Here is a 23,059-nt window from a genome sequence, read left to right as displayed (position 1 = left end):
TAGGTGCCATCATCTTCAGGTCACAGACAAAAAAAAATTAAGGCATAGAGAGGTTAAGAAATTTGCTCAAGGTCACCCAGCAGGGAATTGATAAATTCTTGATTTGAACCCGTATACTCAGGATCCAGAGAGAACTGAGAGGAAGGGGGTAAGTTAGGGGAGATTTAACCAGACAGGCTAAATCCAGACAAGTAAGACACAGCTGAGAGAGGTGGGGAGACAGCTGGGGTAGGGGGAGGACCATGAGCTGGAAAGACAATTCTGAAGTCTCTTCTAAGAGCACCATTGGAGCAGCTGTGGGGTCTGAGGAACAGGGGAGTCTGAGGAAGGAGGGAAGCTTCTCCGCTACTGGCAGGTGCTCTGGGATCTCTCTGAGTGGCTCTGTGTGGACGCTGGACCACACTGGGTCACAGCCTTTATTGGGGTTACACTTATAGTCTTATGGAAACAGATCAGTGCAGTTGCCATGGTTGAGGTAGCAGGCCCAGGGGTTCATCCTTTTGTCCTCCCCGTTGTCACTGCCCCAGGCCAGGCCCCTCAATCATTTCTGCAGAGTCCTTAGGATTCAAGCAATACCATTTGAAAACCACAGCACCAGACAGACCTCCATTCAGTCAGTTCTCTGCTCTGCCTGGATTTGTTCCCATTGCCAAGTCCACAGAGAGCCCACCTAGGCCAGCAGCACCTGTCATCCCCTTGCAGGCAGCTGTGAAAGGCTCACCCTCTAATCTCTCTCACTCCTGGATCCTCACATCAAAACTCAAGGGTCTGTTAAGTGATCGTTTTTGTTTTTGTTTTTTTGAGACAGAGTCTCACTTTGTCACCCAGGCTGGAGGGCAGTGGTGCGACCTCAGCTCACTGCAAGCTCTGCCTCCCGGGTTCAAGCAGTTCTCCTGCCTCACCCTCCATAGTAGCTGGGATTACAGGCACCCACCACCATGCCCAACTAATTTTTGTATTTTTAGTACAGACAGGGTTTCACTATGTTGGCCAGGCTGGTCTCGAACTCCTGACATTGTGATCTGCCCGCCTCTGCCTCCAAAGTGCTGGGATTACAGCTGTTAGCCACCACACCCGGCCTAAGTGATGGTTCTAACCAGCAAGATGACCTTAAGCAAACCTCTTCTCAGACCTTCAGGGCCTCAACTATCAAATGCAGTGAAGATAACTTACATTCAGAAGCCAACAGCCTGGGCTTCAGAACCTCTCAAGAAAATGAAGAACACTCAACGTATAGTGAGCACCTACAAGACGCTGGTTTTGCAATTGCAGCCATCACTGGTTTCACTGTCCTCATTTGACTGAGAAACCTAAGGCCCAGAGAGGTGAAGTGACTGACCGAGGACACACAGCCAGGCAGTGCAGAGTCCAAGTCCACACCCAGGCCCTGGACCGATGCCTCTTCCTTTTCACCCAGCCAACCAGTCAACCAGCACAGGAGCTTGCACTTACGGTTCTGATCTTCCCTGAACCCTCTCTCTAATTCCTGTGTTTTAAAGACAAGACATTTGAGGCTCAGAAGCAGTAACTCACCTGCCCAAGGTCACCCAGCCTTTCACGTAGGAGCCAGGATCCAGGCGTGTGCGTGAATTCCAAGCTCACACCTCTACCTAGCCCTGTTCTGTAACACGGCCCCCTTGACTCCCACCCAGGGCTCAGAGCCAGGGCTTCTGTCTGAACCTGTCCCAGGCCTGGGCTGGTTAAAAGCAGCAAAAAGTTCCTTCTGCAGCTTCAACTTGAGCCTGTCACCATCATCAGCATACCCCAAGAGCCTCTGGGGTGGCTGGAGACAGGTAGCTGCAGATGCCTCCGGCCCCAAGTTGCCCTCTGCCCCTCCCGAGTTGTGCTCCTCCATGCCAGGGGAGGGAGGACAGCTCCCCTTGCCTCCTAGGCGGTTGGCAGAGTGGCAGCGGCTGCTGCCCCTTCCTGCTGCTGGCTGATGGAGAGATTATTTCTAAGCCCTTCCCATTCCACCCCCCAACCAACCCCCCCACACACACACACACTGGCTTCTCTTGCAGGACCACACTGGCTGTCCCTGTGGGACTTGAAGTGCAGAGTCCGCTGCTCAACCAGAACAGCTGCCCTGGCTCCCTCCCAGCAAGAAGCCCCAGACCCTCATCTCTCATAAGGAAAGGGACTTCTGGGTCCTTTAAAACAATCCCACCTCAATCCCCCAGGGCTCTCCTGCAGCTGCTGGAGAGAGAGATGCAGAATGAATGAACTTCTGGTTTCTGGAGGCGGCACGGGAAGAAAGATTGGAAACTAACTCTGCCAGAAACTGCTGTTTTGGGAATTATTTTTCTTCCCCTTCATCTCCACCACAAACCTGTCCCTTCCCTGGGCACCAAGACATGGGCTCCCCTTGCTTGGCAGAGAAACAGCTGGAAACTGGCTCCCTGAGACAAGAGGGTGAGTGAAACTTTACAGGAAGAGTTAATGCTTGCTGCAGGGCGGGCGGGGGCCGGGGGGAGGTTGATGCTGTTAAACATCCTTGGCAAAAGTGCTGTTTTCAGTGAATTCCTTTCCCGTACTCCGGAAGGAGCTGCTTGCCAGCTGTTTGGAGAGCCGTAGATTGCAAAATTGGGTTTATTCAGTGAATGCAGAAAGGGCAGTTTGCAGGTTCTGGAAGGAGCCCCAGGCTGGAGGACAGAGTGCTGGGTTGGATTTGGATTTGCTGTGTGACCTTGGACAAGTTACTTCCCCTCGCTGGGTCTTGGTTTTTGCACTGGGAAAATGAGGAAGCTGGCAAAGGGCTCCCCGGATTTCAAAATACTCTTCTCTCTGCAGGCTCCTCATCCTCCTCTGGCCGTCCCCTGTGAGCAAAGTAATGCACTCAGAACAACAGAATGTTGTGTGGGGAGCAAGAGTGTGAAATAGGCTGCAATTCACTCTCCACTATCCACCAGAATCCAACTGGCTCTGAAATTGAGAGGAACTTTGATTTCCATTCAGCTGCCGAGTTTCTCTCTTGATTGGAGTGGAGTGCATCTGAAAATGTAAGCTTATAGATGCTTTGGAAATGGCTCTGGCTAGAATGAATGGCATAAGAAATGGTTGCAGGATCTGAAGGTTAGAAATATTATGGAAAGGACTTTTTAAATATGTGAATTGGCTAAATCTAAAACACTCACATTAAGTCAAGTATCTCATATAGGTCTGAAATGGAGAGAGCATTAGAGACCTCTTCTTTTTTTTTTTTTTTCTTTTTGAGACAGAGTATCGCTCTGTTGCCCAGGCTGGAGTGCAATGGCGCAATCTCGGCTTACTGCAGCCTCCGCCTTCCAGGTTCAAGCCGTTCTCTTGCCTCAGCCTCCCGAGTAGCTGGGACTACAGGCACATGCCACCATGCTTGGCTAATTTTTGTATTTTTAGTAGAGATGGGGTTTCATTGGCCAGGCTGGTCTCAAACTCCTGACCTCAGATGATCCACCTGCCTCGGCCTCCCAAAGTGCTGGGATTACAGGCTTGAACCACCGTGCCCGGAGGCCTCCTTCATTCTGCAGATAAAAGACCATGGCCCTAGAGAGGGGGAGTAACTGGCTGGAGGTCACACAGCAAGGATGGCTAAGGCAAGCGCGCAATGAACATGGAGGAGTACTGTGATTGCAAGTATGCCATGCTCCTCTGTCCCCTTAGCAAAGGCCTCCCCAAATGAGGAAGCAACCAAGAGTGATTAAGTGAGACTGGTGGAGTTCCTCCTGAGACCTAGATGCTTTGATGCTGTGCTAAGGACAGTCACATTCCTGGTCTGTTCCAGCCTTTAATAACAGACCCTCGCTGAACTTCCTGATGTCAGGTGCTTGCTAAACTGTAGGCAAGACATGCAAGCCTTCCGTGCATCAGCCTCCTTATCTATAAAGTGGAGATCTTATGTCTACTTCATGAGGTTGTTGAGGTGAGTTAGGGGAAGCCAGGCATGTCAGAAGCATCTAGAAGTGTTATTAATACACACTTTCTTGTATGTTACTGCATATAACCCTTGCCATGCCCTACAGTGTGGGTACTCAAACTGCCCCCATCACACAGATAAAGCAAAGGACTCAGAGACACTGAGTAACCCACCTGTGCTGGCAGTCCGTAAGGGATTCGGCCCTGCCAGTGAACTTGAGAGCCTACATTCTTAAGCTCTGTTTTTACCAACTGTACCTTGCAAGATTAGTACGAGTCTTGTCATTTGAATGAATAATGCTGAGATCAGAGAGGTATAACCACATACCTGAGACCACAGAGCCCAGAAGTGGCACCGCTCTGATTTGTCCAGCTCAGGACTGAGTTACTCATCCATGCAATTCAGTCCCCATCCATGCAACGTCTGTTCTGGAGACAGTCTTCTGCGATACCAGTAGATGTTCCACCAGGGAAGGGTTTTGTTCACTGATGTATCCCAAGCACACAGTAGGTGCCCAATAAATATGTGTTGAGCTAAAGGTTAAAAGAACAAGCCATGCAGATGCGATTGCAGGAAAGCACATGTAAGAACATCTGTAGTCGCGACATCCAGGACTCTTTGCCCCAAGACTGATTTCCCTTCCTTTTTCTTGCTCTTTGTCCCTTGGGTGTCAGACTGGTAAACCCAGCACTTCCTTGCCTTGCGATCTTCAGCAATGCCCATGCCTTTCGGAGACCGGGGCCTGCATCCCAGACACCACCACTATGGTTCCCACAGCCCTTGGAGTCAGCTCCTGTCCAGCCCGGTGAAGATGCCGTCCATCAAGGGCCTTTACTACCGCAGGGTGCGGAAGGTGGGCGTCCTGGACGCCTCCCCGGTGGACCTGAAGAAGGAGATCCTGATCAACGTTGGGGGCAGGAGGTATCGCCTCCCCTGGAGCACGCTGGACCAGTTCCCGCTGAGCCGCCTGAGCAAACTCAGGCTCTGTCGGAGCTACGAGGAGATCGCGCAGCTCTGCGATGATTACGACGAGGACAGCCAGGAGTTCTTCTTCGACAGGAGCCCCAGCGCCTTCGGGGTGATCGTGAGCTTCCTGGCGGCCGGGAAGCTGGTGCTGCTGCAGGAGATGTGCGCGCTGTCCTTCCAGGAGGAGCTGGCCTACTGGGGCATCGAGGAGGCCCACCTGGAGAGGTGCTGCCTGCGGAAGCTGCTGAGGAAGCTGGAGGAGCTGGAGGAGCTGGCCAAGCTGCACAGGGAGGAGGTTCTGCGGCAGCAGAGGGAGACCCGCCGCCCTGCCTCGCACTCCTCGCGCTGGGGCCTCTGCATGAACCGACTGCGCGAGATGGTGGAAAACCCGCAGTCCGGGCTGCCGGGGAAGGTCTTCGCTTGCCTCTCCATCCTCTTCGTGGCCACCACCGCCGTCAGCCTGTGCGTCAGCACCATGCCCGACCTCAGGGCCGAGGAGGACCAGGTGAGTGGCCTCTGATGGGGCCCATGGCTCCATCCCGCAGGGTGCCCGGGCAGAGGTGTCTTTTAGGGGCCCACGAAAATGTCTTCAGGTCTTAAAATAAGAAGAAAAAAAATGAATATTATCCAACGTGGATTATATTCATTATTAGACCATCAGTGATAAAAGACAATTTTTCTTTTTTTTTTTTTTGGAGTCCTACAAAGGCAAAAGTGCCTACGGCTCACCGTGAAAGTCATTCAGTGGCCCTCAGTCATGCGTGGACTCAGTGGGCCACACAGACCCAGCGTCACCTCTCCAGGCTCTCCCGACTCTGTGACTACAGGTGAATCACTCCACCTCCCCTCTGAGCCTGTCTCCCCCTCTGTGAAATGGGTAATGTCACCACCAAGGTTTACTCACCCAGTGAATTCAACATGTGTTTACTGAGCAGCACTCTGTGCTAAGCCCTAGACCAGGTCAAAAACATGAAATCCCTGCCTTCTTGAGCTAACATTCTCCTGGGCATCCCCACTCCATTTTCAGACGAGGAAACTGAGGCACGGGCCAGTTATTTTCCTCGGAGCTCCACAGTAAGGACACCAAGGATGCAAAGGTCCCCGGGCCTCAGTTTCCTTGCAGTGCTCAGTGTCTGGGCCAGTCTCACTGGATGGGAAACTCACAGGTGAGCTGATATGTAAGTCACCCCGCCCCAGGAGGCCAGAGCAAAAAGTGCTGCTTGCCCACACCTTCATCCCCTTTCCAGGGAGTTACAGGAGACCCCAAGACACCCTCCCTCCAACCGGGAGCCAGATGGTCTGAGAAGCAAAGTAAGAACCTAGCATTTGGTTGAGAGGGTTATTGGAAAGCTTCAGAGAACTAGATTGTTTGCAGATGTAAAAGATCACTCCTCCCCGGCACCGAGCTCCCCCCGGCTGCCCATCATCCTGACGTTTGGCGCTTACCCTGTAATCAACAGAGAGAGAAACTAAACACATACGTAAGATGGTGCTTGCTCTATGTGGCTCATAACAGTTGCCAGCTCACCTAAGTTCTCTTCGCTTAAAGATATGTCCCAGGGCAAGACACCGGGATCAGAGAACTTGCCAGATAGAAAGGACTTAAATGGAGAACCAGCCCATGCCTCACACACAGTAGGATCCCAGTAAATATGGGTTGAATAAAATGTGTCTTGTCCAACCTACAAAAGCTTGACCCTAAAAAAAACCCACAAAATACTTGGGCCTCTAAACAGCTTGTTTTCCCATGGAGAAGACGCTAATGCCAATCATAGGCATTTTTTCATTCTACTGCATGAAAGCATGTGATTTCAGCGCCTGCTTGTTCACAGAAATATTTATGTGTGGCCTCTGCAGTACAAAGATTAAGATAAAACAAGTGACCTCCCTACCCCATTTCTTAAGGGTGCCCTGATTCCAATTAATAAAGAAAGGCCCCTGGATGCCCACAAACCTGTTCCCTCTTAGAGATTTCCAGAGAGGGGAGAAATTGTGTAGGAGCCAGGATTTCGGTTGTGCAGAGGGCCAAGATCTTTTCAAAATCCAATGCTTTGAAAATGACGAAGGGCATGAGCCCAGGCCCAGCTTAACAGTGACTAGGGAAATCAAATTAGAGGGGAGAGGTGGGCCTGCAGACCTGCGCAGTCCAAAGCTTCAGCCGAGGATCAGGCAGCCACGTCTCCTCCTGGGACAAGAGAGATTTATGCCCGGGCCCAGCCACAGTATCTTTACGCTTTCTCCTGAGTGAAAGCGCCTTTGTGTGTGTGCCCAGAGACAGGCTGAGGTGCTGCCCGGAGAGTGTCCGTGTTCCTGTTTAGATAATAATTCAGAGAGCAGGGAGGCTGAGGACGAGGCAGTCTTTGTTCTCCCAAGACGGTGACCTTACATTTACGTAAAAGGACGATGGCCACACGTGCTTTGTGTTCCTTATTTGCCCTCAGGGAATGTCACTCTGAGAGGGACCGGCTGCTTCTGGGTCAGGCAGTGCCCATTGGGTGTGGGGCCAGGGTCCTGCAAATTGACCCTGATAGCATCCACGCACATGAAATGTCACAATGGCAGGGTGGGGGAACAGACCCAGGGCTATAACCCACAGAACTCCTCCATCAGAAACAGAAACAATGGACGGACATTTGCTGTAAACAGTTTTCCATTTTTCTACCTTCTCATAGCAACATCCCTTGGAGTAAACCTGATAGTGGGGTAAAGGTCTGTGCCAGGGATTGCAAATTACAATGGAGTCTGCGTGCAGCGGCTCACGCCTGTAAGCCCAGCAGTCTGGGAGGCCGAGGTGGGTGGATCACCTGAGGTCAGGAGTTCGAGACCAGCCTGGCCAACATGATGAAACTCCATCTCTACTAAAACACACAAAAAACATTAGCCGGGTGTGGTGGCGTGCACCTGTAATCCCAGCTACTTGGGAGGCTGAGGCAAGAAAGTCGCTTGAACCCTCAGGCAGAGGTTGCAGTGAGCCAAGACTGTGCTACTGCACTCCAGCCTGGGCAACAAGAGAAAACCTCCATCTAAAAAAAAATTACACTGGAGAAGGGAAGAAGCAGTGTAGACAGGAAGGACCAAGCCAGCGCCTGAGCTCTTCTAAGGGGCACCAGATTTTAAAGTTCTGGATTTCCCCGGGGGATTCTTCCCCAAAAGGATGAAAGAACCAATGTTTCCTGAGTGCCATCCATGAGGTTGGCATTTCACACCGTGGACTGATTTCATCCCTGTGGCAGCATGGGGAAGTGAATACCACTTCCACCCCCATTTTACAGATGGGAAACTGAGGCTCAGAGAGGTTTTATCACTTTCTGAAGCTCACAGTAAGTGGCAGAGCTAAGATTTGAACTCACCTCTGATTTGCTCTAAAATCCAAGCCCCTATGACTACACAACACTGATACCATCTTTCTTTCCTTTCCTTTGTTTTCTTCCTTCCTTCCTTCCTTTTCTTTTTCTTTCCTTCTTTCCTTCTCTCTCTTTCTTTCTTTTTTTAAATTTGAGACAGAGTCTAACTTTGTCACCCAGGCTAGTGTGCAGTCGCACGATCTTGGTAGCTAACTGCAGCCTCCATCTCCTGGGCTCAAGTGATCCTCCCACCTCAGTCCCCCAAGTAGCTGGGACTACAGGTGTGCGTCACCACACCCAGCTAATTTTTTGTGTTTTTTGTAAAGACAGGATTTCCCCATGTTGCCCAGGCTGGTCTCAAACTCCTGAGTTCAAGCGATCTGCCTGCCTTGGCCTCTCAAAGTGCCAGGATTATAGGCATGAGCCACCATGCCCTGTCCTAACTTTCAATTCTGGGCCACTTCACCTGTAGTCTAGAACTTCAGCCTCAGGGGCATTTTGTGCTTCTGAGGCAGCCAGACTTTGTGAAACAGCTCTCAGGCCAGCAAGATGGTGCAAAGGCCAGACGCCCTGGGTTTCAACCTTGGCCTCACCCGTGACTAACCCAGTGATCTTGGGAAAGTCGCTTAATCTCCTTGAGCCTCAGTTTCCTCCTCTGTGAAATGAGGGTGCTCTAAGCGCTTCCCTCAAGGGATCATGTGGTGCATAAAGCAGCTGGGACAGTGCCAACACTCAGAGGTGCTCAGCGAACGTCCGTCATACTGATCATCATTCATTCATTCATTCAGTAGTAGTTAACAGGAGACCAAACATTCATCCTTTACCTTCCTTCAACAGTCATTGACTGCCTACTAAAGCCCATTCTTCTGGGTGCTGGAGAGAAGACAAATTTCTTACTTCCTTGGAGCTTAGATTCTGAGCAGCCTTGCTCATACCATTTTTTTTTTTTTTTTTTTTTTTTGGACAGGGTTTCACTCTGTCACCCAGGCTGGAGTACAGTGGCACAATCTCAGCTCACTGCAGCCTCTGCCTCGCGGGTTCAAGCGATCCTCCCGCCTCAGCCTCCTGAGTAGCTGGAACCACAGGCAGGCATCATCAAGCCCAGCTAATTTTTGTATATTTTGTAGAGATGGGTTTCACCACGTTGGCCAGGCTGGTCTCAAACTCCTGAGCTCCAGTGATTCTCCCACCTTGGCCTCCCAAAGTGTTGGGATTACAGGCATGAGCCACCGCACCCCAGCCCCCTGCTCCATTTTTCTGCGTTGACATTTACAAAACATGAAATCGAGCACCTTAAAGGGAACAATTTAGTGGCATTTAGTACAATCGAGATCTTCTGCAGCCACCACCACCTCTATCTAGTTCCAAAACTTTTTCTCAGCACTCCAGAAGAAAACCCTGTCCCAGCTAGGCAGTGTCTCCTCCTCCCTCTCCCGCCAGCCCCTGGCAACCATCCATCTGCTTTCTATCTCCACGAATTAGCCTATTCTGGACATTTCATAGAAATGGAACTATGCCAGGTGTGGTCTTCTGTGACTGGCTTCCTGCTCCAGCATCATGTCTTCAAGGTCCATGCACACTGTGCCATGTGTCAGACCTTCGTTCCTCTTCATGGCCGAATACTATTCCACTGTATGTATATGCTACTATTGGTTTATCCATCCAGCACTGATTGCCTACTCCACGTTGATAGCTGAAGATAGAGAGACACACTCCAAAGACCAACCCCCACCTCCAAGGAACAAGATGAGTTTGAGACATGAAGCCAGGATTCTGTTCCCACGGCTGCCACACAGACCCCTTTCAATAGGCAGGATAAAAGATCTAGTCCTGACCCTCGTTTTTTGTTTTGTTTTGTTTTGTTTTGTTTTTTTTGAGATGGAGTTTAGCTCTTGTCACCCAGGCTGGAGTGCAGTGGTGCGATCTCAGCTCACTGCAACCTCTACCTCCCAGGTTCAAGCGATTCTCCTGCCTCAGCCTCCCAAGTAGTTGGGATTACAGGCACGCAACACCATCCCTAGCTAATTTTTGTATTTTTAGTAGAGATGGGGTTTCGCCATGTTGCCCAGTCTGGTCTCGAACTCCTGACCTCAGGTGATCCACCCGCCTCTGCCTCCCAAAGTGCTGAGATTACAAGCTTGAGCCACCCCGCCTGACCCCGACTCTCGCTTGAATGCACTGGGAGATCCAGGGCAGGTCACATCCGCCCCTGGACCTCAAACTCTTGCTGGTAAAATGATGGTCTGGACTTGTCATTTTACGGCTGACTGGTCCCTAGCGTCCTTCCAGCCCTGGACACCTGCAGCCTCATGTCCTTGTCTGTTTGCTGCAGTTTTCCAGGTTGTTTCTTTCCCTCTGCCTTCATTGTCCTCCCTGCCATTCATCCCTCGTGCCCTCTCTACGTGACCTCAGACCTGGCCAGGCAGCTCTGCCTTTTACCTCCCTCCGGGGCAGCCTGAACACCACTGGCCAGGACCATTTTTCTTCCTCTTTGCTGCTACTAAGACATCCCAACGACTGCAGATAGTATCAGGTCATGGAAAGGGCCAGCATCTTCAGTTTGCTCGTCCCGGGTTGAGTCCCAGCTCTCACTCCCTGGCTTTGCCCTCAGACAAGTCCTTTTCTTTCTCTATGCCTCTATTTCCTCACCCATCAAAGAGGACAATCATAACACTATTCAGAGGGCGGTGCTCAGGACTGAATGAAAACCTGTATATCAGGCACCAGCACAGAGTGGACGCTTGTTGTTTTGCTCCCCCTTGGGGCTGGGCTCACACCTCTGCACCTGCTCTGCTCACCAGCCTCCGTCCCTGGCTCCCTCCAACCTGAATCGCAATGGCCGAGTCAGGGGCCGGTGACTCAAAGGTCCTCTCCATCCCCTTCCAGTGCCTGCCCTCATTCCTCCTCTGCTCTGGCTTTCAGCGTGTCTTTTCTGAGGGCTTGCTCTGGCTGGAGACTCGGTAGGAGAAGTAGGGAACTCACCACGCTCAAGACCATCCCTGCCGGCCTTCCCACGGTTCTCCTCCCACCTTGGGTGCTACTCCTGCCCCACACCATTGCCTGGGGCTTTCAGGGATATTGTCAAAGGGACATGCACACCCTATGGCAACCAAGTAAAGCACCCTTGGTGATGTCTCTGCAGAACCATGGTGGGGTTAGGGAGCAGAACCACGTGGGCTCTTTGGTTCTCGCCTTCCTTCTCATCCTAGACTGTAGACATTTCAGCGTCTTACTAAGGTGGAGGGCTGGGGAAGGAAGGCACAGAGAGTGGTTTGTTTGTTTATTTGTTTGTTTGTTTTGAGATGGAGTCTCGCTCTGTCGCCCAGGCTGGAGTGCAGAGGCACGATCTCAGTTCACTGCAAGCTCCACCTCCCGGGTTCACTCCATTCTCCTGCCTCCTCAGTCTCCCAAGTAGCTGGGGCTACAGACACCCGCCACCACGCCCGGCTTTTTTTTTTTTTCAGACTGAAGTGCAGGTTGCTTACTGCAACCTCCGCCTCCCGAGTTCAAGTGATTCTCTTGCCTCAGCCTCCAGAGTAGCTGAAACTACAGGCGCCCGCCACCATGCCCAGCTAATTTTTGTACTTTTAGTAGAGACGGGGTTTTGCCATTTTGGCCAGGCTGGTCTCGAACTCCTGACCTCAGGTGACCCACTAGCCTCGGCCTCCCAAAGTGCTGGGATTACGGGTATGAGCCACTGCGGCCAGCCCACAGAGAGAGATTCTTAAAAGACCAGCTGGGACTCTTGGGCCCCCCTCCCCAGGATGCAGCTCACCTTTTGGACTGCCATGTCCACCTCCCTGCCTCCTCACCCTTTAGTAAGAGGCCCTGCGCAAGAGCCAGCTCCTGCCTCCTCCTCTGTCCCTTTCTCGGACCATGAATCAGCTTCCTAAAGAACTGGCCTGCTCTCTGGAGCTTCTCTGTGCTCGGTGGCATTTAGTAATTGCTCTAGCAAATGCTTCTTATCCTAGTTTTGTTGCTTTTGGTTGTTTTTTTCCTGCAGCTGTGTCTCTCCCTGTGTCCCGGCCAAGAATCAATATTCCCTGTTTCCTGGCCTGGGGCCTCCCCGATGCTCTGCAGGTGACAGTTTCCTCTGCCTCTTCACACTCCCCCCACCTCCGCGTGTCCAACTCCCAGCCCCCTGCAAATGCCCCGCGCAGACACCGCCACCCACACTCATTCATGAGTCGTTCAGGAAGGGCCCCTGCAGGCTGGACCTGTGCTGGACACTGGGAGGTCTCTCCTTCAGTGACTGCTGAAGGGATATTAGTACAGAGATGATGGGATGGCGGCCTGCCATCTCTGCACAGGGAGAACCACTGTGAGACTCAGAGTCAGTGGATACTTCTTAGACCCTTGCTGGGCTCCTGGCCCTGTGCTAGTCATTTCCCTGTTTCCTAATTTAATCCTCACCGCAATCCCATTCTACAGATCAGAAAACAGCCTCAAGAAGTTACATAACTTGCCTGATAGCAGCTAAGCTAGTAATGCTCCCTCAGCAGCAGTTGCTTTTTCTTTTTTCAAGACAGGGTCTTGCTCTGTTGCCCAGGCTGGAGTGCAGTGGTGCAGTCTCGGCTCTCCTCCAGCCTCCTGGGTTCAAGTGATTCTCGTGCCTCAGCCTCCTGAGTAACTGGGATTACAGGCATGCACCACCAGGCCCAGCTAATTTTTGTGTTTTTAGTAGAGACAGGGTTTCCCCCACATTGTCCAGGCTGGTCTCAAACTCTCTTGCCTCAAGTGATCCGCCCACTTCAGCCTCCCGAAGTGCTGGGATTACAGGCATGACTCACCATGCCCAGCCCAGTGGCAGCTGCTTTCTAATAAGAATTTGCTGGAAGCTCTAGAAGAGAAGTCAGCCATCCAACCTGCCCAAGGTGAAGGCCAGGGAGAGCCCATGGTGGATGAGCTGCAGGGCCTGAACCGGACAGCAGTGCAGGGAGAGGATTGAGGAGGAAGACAAGCAACGTAGATTTGAGGAGCTCCTACACTACAGCGTCCCTGAGCAGGTCTCCCCGGTGCCCACAATTGCCCTGCGGGATGAGAATCACCTCCCCCATTTCACAGAAGGGAAGACGCCTTCAGTTAGATGACTCATGGGCCAGGTCCCATGGTGGGGCTGACCCCGTCCAATTGGTTCCAACACTTTCAGAGTCCCTGTGTCCCAGTGTTGGGAAGAGGGGACAGCTGCTGGGAGTGGGCGGGAGGGGAGACCTGGGGAGGAGGGTTTGCAGCTCATGGTGAGGAGGGGCTTGGGGGAGGCCCATGGGAGCAGAGTAAAGGAGGGGAGGGTGGCAGAGGGCATAGGCAGGAGAGAAAAGTGGCTAAAGGAGTGGGAGGAGGAGTGAGTCAGCACATCCAGGCCCCAGGAGAGCCTCAGAGGAAACAGCTCAGGGCCTCAGGCCAGGGCCAGAGGCACAAATGGTGAACTCACCGCAGGAGGGAGGGGAGGAAGGGATGCCGAGCTGAGGAACGGACCAGCCCTGACTAAGGAGCTGCAGCAAAAGTGAGAGGTGGCCACGTTCCAAAGTGGGACTGGCAGGACTTGCTGGGAGGGACAGAGAGGGCGAGGAAGCCTCCAAGGTCATGTGGACCCTGAGCCCCTCCCAGATGGAGCTTCCAGAACTGGCCCTCGCTGCACCTGCAGGGCCCCCAGGGCAGCAGCTTTGCCCTCAGGAAACCCGTCGTGCTGCTGCGTGAAACAGGTGGGGGCCAGGCTCTGGGACCCCCACTACTCCCACTTGCTGCCTCCCCCAGGAGTACGCAGCCAGCTCAGACTGACTGTAACTCCCATACCACAACATTCGCCCTTTTAAAGTGCACAGTTCGGTGGTCTTTAGTATCATCATGGAGCTGCGAAGCCATCATTCCCTTCCTCCTCCATCCAGCCCCGGACACCCACCCCTCTGCTTTCTGTCTCTGTGGATTTGCCTGCTCTAGACATCTCACTTAAATGGAATCATCCAACATAGGGTGTCTGTGTCTGGCTTCTTTCACTCAGCATCGTGTTTTCAAGGTGCATTCATGTTGTAGCATGATTTAGCCCTTCATTCCTTTTCATGGCTGCCTACTACTCCATTGTGTGAATAGGCCGCATATTATATATTCACTCATCAGTTTGTGGATGTTTGTCTCCACTTTGGGGCTATTATGAATAATATTACCATGGACTTTGTGTACAAGTTTTGTTTTGGTTTTTGTTTTGTTTTTTTTGAGACAGAATCTCAGGCTGTCACCCAGACTGCAGTGCAGTGGTACAGTCTCGGCTCACTGCAACCTCCACCTCCTGAGTTCAAGCGATTCTCCGGCCTCAGCCTCCTGAGTAGCTGGGATTACAGGCGCCCACCACCATGCCTGGCTAATTTTTGTATTTTTAGTAGAGACGGGGTTTTACCACGTTGGCCAGGCTGCTTTTAAACTCCTGACCCCAGGTGATCCACCCGCCTCAGCCTCCCAAAGTGCTGGGATTACAGGCATGAGCCACCAGACCCGGCCTGCGTACAAGTTTTTGTGTGGACATATGTTTTCATTTGTCTGAGCTATACACCTAGGGGTGGAACAGCTGGGTTGCATGTTAACTCTGTTTAACCTTTTGAGGACCTGCCAAACTGTTTCCACTGCCACTGCCCCATTTTACATCTGCACCAGCAGTGATTCTCCACAATCTCACCGACACTTGGCTATTGTCTGTCTTTATGATTCTAGCCATCCTAGTGGATGTCAAATTGTGTCTTACTGTGGTTTTGATTATCCTTTATTCTTGTTTTTTAACTTTTCATTATGGAGAATTTCAGACATTTACAAAGTCAATAGAATAATATAGGGAACCCCTGGGAAACCATGACTCAGCTACACGCAATGGTCAATATTCTGCCACTTTTTTTTTTTTTTTTTTTTGAGATGGAGTCTCGCTCTATCACCTCTCACGCAGGCTGCAGTGCAGTGGTGCGATCTCGGCTCACTGCACCCTCCACCTCTCAGGTTCAAGCGATTCTCCTGCCTCAGCCTCCCAAGTAGCTGGGATTACAGGCATGTGTCACCACGCCTGGCTAATTTGTGTATTTTTAGTAGAGACAAGGTTTCACCACATTGGTCAGGCTGGTCTTGAACTCCTGACCTTAGGTGATCCACCTGTCTTGCCCTCCCAAAGTGCTGGGATTGCAGGCGTGAGCCATCGTGCCCAGCCAATATTCTGCCATTCTTGTTTCCTCTCTCTTTCTATCCCCTCTCCACCTCAAATCACGTATCATTTGTTACTATTTTTCTTTTACAGCTTTACAGGTAAAATGTACATACACTGAAATGCACAAATCTTAGGTGCAGAATTTAATAAGCGGATGCACCCGTGTCAGCCTCTCCCCTGTGAGTACAGAATATTTCCGTGACCCTAGAAAGCTCCCTTGTGGCCCTTCACAGGCCATCCTTACACTACCCAGAGGCAGCCTCTGTTCTGATCACTTTGTGTACCCTAGACGAGGCTGTCTGATCTCGAGCTTCCTGCAAATGGAATCACACACCCAGCTTGCTTTGCTCCACACCAGGCCCGTGGGATTCATCCGTATTGTTTCATCATTCACGCCCTGGGCCTTCTCCGGGCCGACACTTGTTCTTCTTCATTACAGGAAGGAGCCAGAACACACCTTGCTGTGCCTGTGACAAGGGCCAGGAATAGAGTGACCAACCATCCCGGTGTGCCCAGGGATCAGGGAGTTCCTAGGACCTGGAACTTTCTGGCTTTAAGCACAGAACTTCCACAAAGGGAGAAAGGATACCTTTTTTTTTCCTTCTTTCCCCCTTTTCTCTTTTCTTCGAATATTTGTTAAGCTGGGAATTATTTCCTCTGCCCAGGCTCCATAAACACCCCCTGCCCAATGCCGGCATTTCTGAGGGACCAGTGCTGGGAGGCTGGATTTAGGATGCAGAGCAGAGCCCTTGCTGCAGTCCAGAGAGGTGGCCAGAGGGCCAGGCCGTGGGAGGGGAGCAGTCGGTGTGCATGGCTTGAATGTCCAAACGCCAGCCCCACAGGCAGGAGGACCCGGCAGAGCCTTCTCGGCCTCTCAGGAGTCACCTTCCTGAGCTATTGGGTCATCAGTGTGGAAGTTATTCCCAGGCTGTGAGTATTTTAAGCCTAGGGAGAAACTCCCAAGATGTCTGCAAAGAAAGACACCTTGTAGACAGAACCTAGCTCGGAGCCTGAAAACCTTCCTGGTGCCTCAGAGTGAATGGGGGCAGTTGCGAAATGTAGATTTCTGGGCCCCACCCTAAGGTTTGGATTTTGTGATGAGGGCCCAAGAATCTGCATTTACAACAAGCACCCTGGGGGCTTCTGGTGCCGGGGTTTCCAAATCAGCTTTGAGAAATGCCAATTCTGTTCCAAACTCTGTATTAGAAACTGAAGCACAGAGAGGGCCAGTGGCCGCTGCAAAGTCACACAGCAAGTTTGTAGCAGGGCTGGGGAATCGGATCCCAAATCTTCCGAGCCCTTCAGGATCCTGAAGCAAACCCTGGGTAGTCGTGGCGAAGACCTCTCAGTGGGTTGGAGAATCCCCTCATCTTCCTGTAATATCCAGCCATAGGAAGAAGGTATTGCTACCCTTACACTGACCAGGCAGACTGGGGTCCATGACCAATGTATGATTGTGTTAAAATGGCTACAGTGCATCCTGTGCCTGCGAGGTGCACGGTCCTGTTAATGGCTTTATATGCGTAATTTCCATTCATCACGACAGCTCTTCAGAGCTTAGACAACTGAAAGTCCAGAAGGGACAAGTGATTTGCCCAAGTAGGTGGAAGAGGTGGGATTTGAAACTGTGCTAGGCTCTGGGAGTATTGTAACTAGACAAGCAGACATGCTTTCTGGAGGGCTTGAAAGCTGGCAGGGCACAGCAAGTTCCTGATTCTCCAATCTTGCTAAAAAACTTGCTGTGTGGCTTCGCAGTGACCCCTGCCCCTCTCTGTGCTTCAGTTTCCAAAGAAGAGGCTGAAACACTCTGGATTCCACCCTTTGGCAGTGCTGCCTCTGACTCCCACCCCTGCAATAGTCCACACAGAAGTCTGGCCAGAAAGGTACCCTGCCCTGGACAAGCAAATAGAGACTGGCATGGTTCGGTCTGTTTCTCTTCCTCCAGCAGCCAGGCATAAAGAACATTTCCGCTTATGATTTCTGTGGGCACTGGAAATAATTTCTTTTTCCACTTCAGAGCACTTTAATCCAAAGAAAACTGTGGTTGTCAACATCTTGCCTTTTACACAGACAAGTTGCTTTGGCCATTCATCCATTCATCCATCAAGTATATGTATCGTGTGTGTGTGTGTGTGTGTGTGTGTGTGTGTGTAAAATATTTATAGCTACGTTTTCTACCCTGGCTCCACATTTGAATTATCCATTGGGGTTCTGGAAAATTCTACTGCTCAGCTCAAACCTAGATTAATTAAATTAGAATCTTGGGAGGACTTGGCCCAGGCAACAGAGTGTTTCAAGGAACCCCCAGGTGATTCTAACCTACAGCCAAGGTTGAGAACCACACATTAGAACAGCGCCTGTCAAACTTCAATTTGCATGAGTCACCTGGAGATCTTGTTAACTGCAGAATATGATTCCATGGGATGGGGTGGGGCCTGAGATGCTATGTTTCTAACAAGCTCCTCAGGGAGGCTGATGGTTTTGGCTCAAGGTCCACACTTTGAGTGGCAGAAGGGCTGGTGGAACTACCCTGAACTATTCGGAAGGAAGAACAAAATACAGAAACCAGAATGGTGCCCACCCGGCTGGAACTGCCGAGCTGGAATCCCGCGTGTCAAGGGCAGCAATTACACGTCCCAAGGGCTGTCCTGGGGATTTGGGAGCCCTCTCTGCCCCGCCAGCCTTCAAGCCATCAGAAACGATATCTGTTTGTCTAGTCACAGTATGCCCAGGGGTTAGCACCATGCCTGGCACAAAGTGGGCCCTCCATACATTTCTGTTGGCTAAATGAATGAGGGGTGGTAAACAACAAAGTTACAAAATAGCCAACAGCAGCTAAGAACCCTGGTACCACCTCTTAGGTATGTGAGCTCAGGCGAGTCACTTCACTGCTGTGACCAACTTCCTTGGCCGTCAAATGGGGTCATGCTGCCTACTCACGACAGCGTTACGTGGCCTGAGTAACAGCAGCAGAGCATTGCATGGGCCCCCGAGGTACTTATGTCATTAAGGTAGAGGCTGGCAGCTATAACAAAGAGACCGCAAACTAGAATAGTTTTAAACCAAATTTGTCTCTTGTGCAATAGTCCCAAGGTGAGGGATGTGGGTGAGTATAGACAACTCTTATTCCAGATTCTCCCACCTTGATGTTCCCTCCTGGCCTGCAGCACTGGTCCAGTCCTCTCAGCTGGGTTGCAGGCCCATCTGTGCTGTCCCGGCTCACACGAAGGATGAAAAGAGTGTGCATGAGTTAGATCCAGAAGTGGTTTGCATCACTTCTGTTTCCAGTCCAGAGGTGAGGACTTAGTCATTTGGCCACACCTAGTGGCAAGGGAAGCCAGAAAGAACGGTCTCTGACCTGCCGATCTGCTGTATACCCAGCCACAACTGGAACACTGTGTAAAAGGAGGTTCTGGTGGACAACTAAGTTTACAGCACAAAGCTCATGGGCATGAAGTCGTCCCCCAGTTTCCAGCGCTGTTGCGGGTCCACTCTCTACCCCGCCTTGTTGCCTCTTCTCCCCGCAGGGCGAATGCTCTCGGAAGTGCTACTATATTTTCATCGTGGAGACCGTCTGCGTGGCCTGGTTCTCTCTCGAGTTCTGCCTGCGGTTTGTCCAGGCCCAAGACAAGTGTCAGTTCTTCCAGGGGCCCCTGAACATCATCGACATCCTGGCCATCTCCCCATACTACGTGTCACTGGCGGTGTCTGAGGAGTCCCCGGAGGATGGCGAGAGGCCGAGTGGGAGCTCCTACCTGGAGAAGGTGGGGCTGGTCCTGCGTGTGCTGCGGGCACTGCGCATCCTCTACGTGATGCGCCTGGCCCGCCACTCGCTGGGGCTGCAGACGCTGGGGCTCACTGTGCGCCGCTGCACACGTGAGTTCGGCCTGCTCCTTCTCTTCCTGGCCGTGGCCGTCACCCTATTCTCCCCTTTGGTCTACGTGGCCGAGAAGGAGTCAGGGCGGGTGCTGGAGTTCACCAGCATCCCCGCCTCCTATTGGTGGGCCATCATCTCCATGACAACGGTGGGCTACGGGGACATGGTGCCCCGCAGTGTGCCAGGCCAGATGGTGGCCCTCAGCAGCATCCTGAGCGGAATCCTCATCATGGCCTTCCCGGCCACGTCTATCTTCCACACCTTCTCCCACTCCTACCTGGAGCTCAAGAAGGAGCAGGAGCAGCTTCAGGCCCGTCTCCGCCACCTCCAAAGCGCTGGTCCGGCCAGTGAATGTGAACTCCTGGACCCCCACATGGCCAGTGAACATGAGCTCATGAACGATGTCAATGACCTCATCCTGGAGGGCCCAGCCTTGCCTATCATGCACATGTAACTCAGCACTCCCTGCGACTACGTAGTAACCTCAACCCATCGCCCTGCCTGAAACACACTCAAGGGTACCCCACACAGACCGCCTAGTGATGTGCTAGAGCCCAGGGAGGACTCCCAAAGCTGGAGGGGCATAAGACCACAGAGGCTGTGTGTCTGTGATCCTTGTCCCCGGGGGCCCGATGTCCCAGGCTGACTGTGTCCAGCCTGCTTGCCTTTTCCTCTCTCCGCCCATCTACTGAGCACGTCCAATCTTGCTGGAGTAGCTCAGTCTTCTTTCATTCTCTTTTCCTTCCCAGCAGAGGCTTTAACATCCCAGGCTGGGTTCTGGATGCCCACAGAACTAGTAACCATTGGTATTTGCATACTGAGCCTACAGAATTTCATGATTTCCCTAAGACCATCTTTCCTGGGCCATGCCACCATTGGAAGTCAAAGGTCCAGTCACTGCAAACCCCTCTGATCAAACTCCCCCACCCAGCCTTTCCACGGGTTCCAGAGGGATCAGTATGTTCTCCTTCCGCTTACCACCACCAGTGGTACTTCCCTAATGCTGCTGCCTCCTGCCAGCTCTGAACACTTGTAGCTAAGAAGGAAGAATCAGCCTTTTTGCAGTAAATCCCATGTTGAGGCTGATGCCCACAAGCCTGCCACCCCCACCTGGAGCTCCAGAAGGAGCAGGCATCCCCAGGCATGCCTGGAATCTGGGACCTGGGACCTGGGACCTGAGACCCGGGCAGAAGCTCCACTTGCCAGCACAGCCAGGCCCTCCTTGGCCGCCTGGACTCTTGGTGTGGTGTTCTCCAGTTATCCAGTCCTTGCCTTACAGAGACAAACTCTTTCAGGGTCCACGTTGTCCCTTGAGAAGATCGTTCCTGCTGCTGCTTCCTCCCACACTGCAGGGGACCTTGGCTTTTCATCCACAGCTGAGCCCCCATGGACTCAGTGTAGCTTTGGCACAGACACAAGGGGAATTGTAGGCGCTGCTCCTTGCTGGCTTCCCAGACTAGTCTTCTCCATGCTGGAGATAGACATTCTTAGCTCACATTTCAATGTATTTATTTATTTGTCCATTCATCTGTGAATAGAGTCTGTCCTTTGCATCCAGGGGAGGAGGCAGATGGAAGTCCGAGTCACTGGAGATAAAGCAGCATATTCTGAGAGCAGGCAGGAAGGAGCAATGAATTCCAAGCAGTGGGCTCCCAAAGACTTCACAGAGACATGGGCAGGGCTGGAGAGTAGAGGGGTATTTTGGGAGATGAAGCTGAACAGGTGGGTTGGGATGAGAAGGCGTGGGCCTTGCATGCTCTACGGAGGGCAGAGTGATGTGCACAGGCTGTGGGTTAGGGAGATGACGAGGCTGGATTGGGCGTCAGAAGCCCAGTTTGGGATGAGGAGCCATTGAGCCATCTAGGCAAGACAGCCCTCCCTCCTTCATAGGATTAATCGTACAAGGTTCTGTCAAATCCTGGCTTCTCCCAGAAGAACACACCTGGGAGACATCCTGATGGCACTTCCCCAGAGTGGCATGGCCCGCACAGGAATTTGCGATTGGCTCTAAGACCCCTGGAGAAAGTGCACGAGATCCAAACGGATGACAGAGAAGTGGTTTAGGCCCTGCCAATCTGATGTAGTGTACGTATGAGAGTAGTCAGCATTTTACCACTGCTAACAAGTCCCTTGCTGTTCATTCATTTTGTTAGTTTTTCACAATGTCCTGCTATGTGCCAGGCACAGTCCTCCACTGATGGCAATGCCAGGCAGCAGCATGGCAGAGGGCTCTGGCCCAGGAAGCGCCCTGCACCAGCATCTAGTGTCCAGGGAGCCTTGGCCTCCTGGGGAGCCCTCCTTTCCTTGGAGTCCTCCAGGTGTCCCCCCAGCTGATGCGGGCACATGTCCCTATTCTTTTAGACCCCAATCTTCCCCAAGCTGACATGTCACCAGGTGACAGAGTAGTCCAGTGGCCATGACACAAGGAAAGCCCCTGCACCCTATAAAATCCCCAGCCTGGACGGCCACTCCACTCCACAAAGTGACAGGCAGATTCCCATAAACCTTGGATAGAAATTCCATGTGACAGGCACCTTGGACAGTAGCCATAGAAGTATTTCTGTTCCGGACTAACATTTTATTTATGTATTTATGTATGCATGTATGTATGCATTTATTTATTTATTGACAGAGTCTCTCTCTGTCCACCAAGCTAGAGTGCAGTGGCTTGATCTCAGCTCACTGCAACCTCTGCCTCCCGGGTTCAAGCAATTCTCCTGCCTCAGCCTCCCAAATAGCTGGGATTATAGCGCCTACTACCATGCTCAGCTAATTTGGTATTTTTAGTAGAGACAAGGTTTCATCGTGTGGCCAGGCTGGTCTCGAACTCCTGACCTCAGGTGATCCACCCGCCTCGGCCTCCCAAAGTGCTGGAATTACAGGCACGAGCCACCGCGCCCGGCCCAGACTGACATTTTAATAACTACTCTTAGGCAAAATAGTAAAAGGGCAAACTCTCCCACTTTCTTTCTGGGAGCTGGCTGGCTTGGGCGCTGGCTGGAATCCAGTGTCTCCACTGTCCGTGTGACCTCGGGCAGGCCCCTTTCCCCTCAGTCAGCTGCAGGCAGGTGTTGGGCTAGACCTGTGGGTTTCTGACCTGGGTTCCACAAAGCAAGCTCAAGGACTGTCCTGTGGATGAAGACGACCAGCAGCAAAGCAGGCAGGGCTCTGCCTCCTGGGGCAAAACATTTGCAAGTAATAATGCTGAAAAGAATGTACGAGTCCCCAGTCTCCTCTCCTTCCAGTCAGTGTCCAGCCCAGCCCTTTGAACTGGGTGGTAAGCTCACTCTGGAACCAAAGACAAAGCCTAAACAGCCACTGGAAGGTCTGGGACCCACATCAACCCCTACATCCGCCCTGTCTTCTCACCGAAGACATTTTTTGTGCTGCATGCCTGGTGCAAAACGTATTAATGACAGCTCTGCCTATCCCTGTAACTGGCTTCTACGCAGGCATCTCCCTTCTCCTCTGCTTCACCTAGCAGGCATCTTCATCAAAGTGTGCCAGCACTAAAAGAAACATTTAAAATCAAAATTAGGTGAAGCACCACCACCATTATGAGATTCTATAGAGTCTTAATGTTCACCCAGTTGAGATGCTCTGCTAAATTAGACATGGAAAATTGGAATTGATTGCTCGCATGTGGGGCTTAATTAAATGCTCTATTTTTCTCCCTGGTAATGTCCCAGGAGACGGGTCTACATTGTTTTAGTCTAGCCTTGCCGAACCGCCTTTCCTTTGTACTGATTGAATAGGGGAGAAGTGACAAGCAAGTTACCAGGCAGTTTCTTCACCCCTGT

At 51.9% G+C, this 23,059-nt stretch overlaps 1 protein-coding gene across 1 annotated transcript; it reads left to right on the top strand.

Annotated features, from left to right (window-relative positions):
• Positions 1-2,331: 2,331 nt before the first annotated feature.
• Positions 2,332-20,794, top strand: KCNG4 (potassium channel, voltage gated modifier subfamily G, member 4). Its single transcript, XM_011971344.1, has 3 exons — positions 2,332-2,412; positions 4,567-5,363; positions 18,910-20,794. Exons 2-3 carry the CDS (start codon positions 4,608-4,610, stop codon positions 19,711-19,713), a joined length of 1,560 nt encoding a protein of 519 aa, XP_011826734.1. The 5' UTR covers positions 2,332-2,412; positions 4,567-4,607; the 3' UTR covers positions 19,714-20,794.
• Positions 20,795-23,059: the final 2,265 nt, after the last annotated feature.

Source organism: Mandrillus leucophaeus, unplaced genomic scaffold (genome assembly GCF_000951045.1).
Source record: "Mandrillus leucophaeus isolate KB7577 unplaced genomic scaffold, Mleu.le_1.0 Scaffold10, whole genome shotgun sequence".
In the NCBI taxonomy this organism is placed as follows: Eukaryota; Metazoa; Chordata; class Mammalia; order Primates; family Cercopithecidae; genus Mandrillus; species Mandrillus leucophaeus.
Note: the sequence above shows the minus strand (reverse complement) of the source record. Positions and strands in the feature narration are given on the sequence as shown.

Excerpts from the sequence above, each read along its gene's own strand:
- KCNG4 (XM_011971344.1), top strand. The coding sequence starts at position 4,608 with ATGCCCATGCCTTTCGGAGACCGGGGCCTGCATCCCAGACACCACCAC. Across the intron at positions 5,364-18,909 it reads TCAGGGCCGAGGAGGACCAG|GGCGAATGCTCTCGGAAGTG; the intron begins GTGAGTGGCCTC and ends TTCTCCCCGCAG.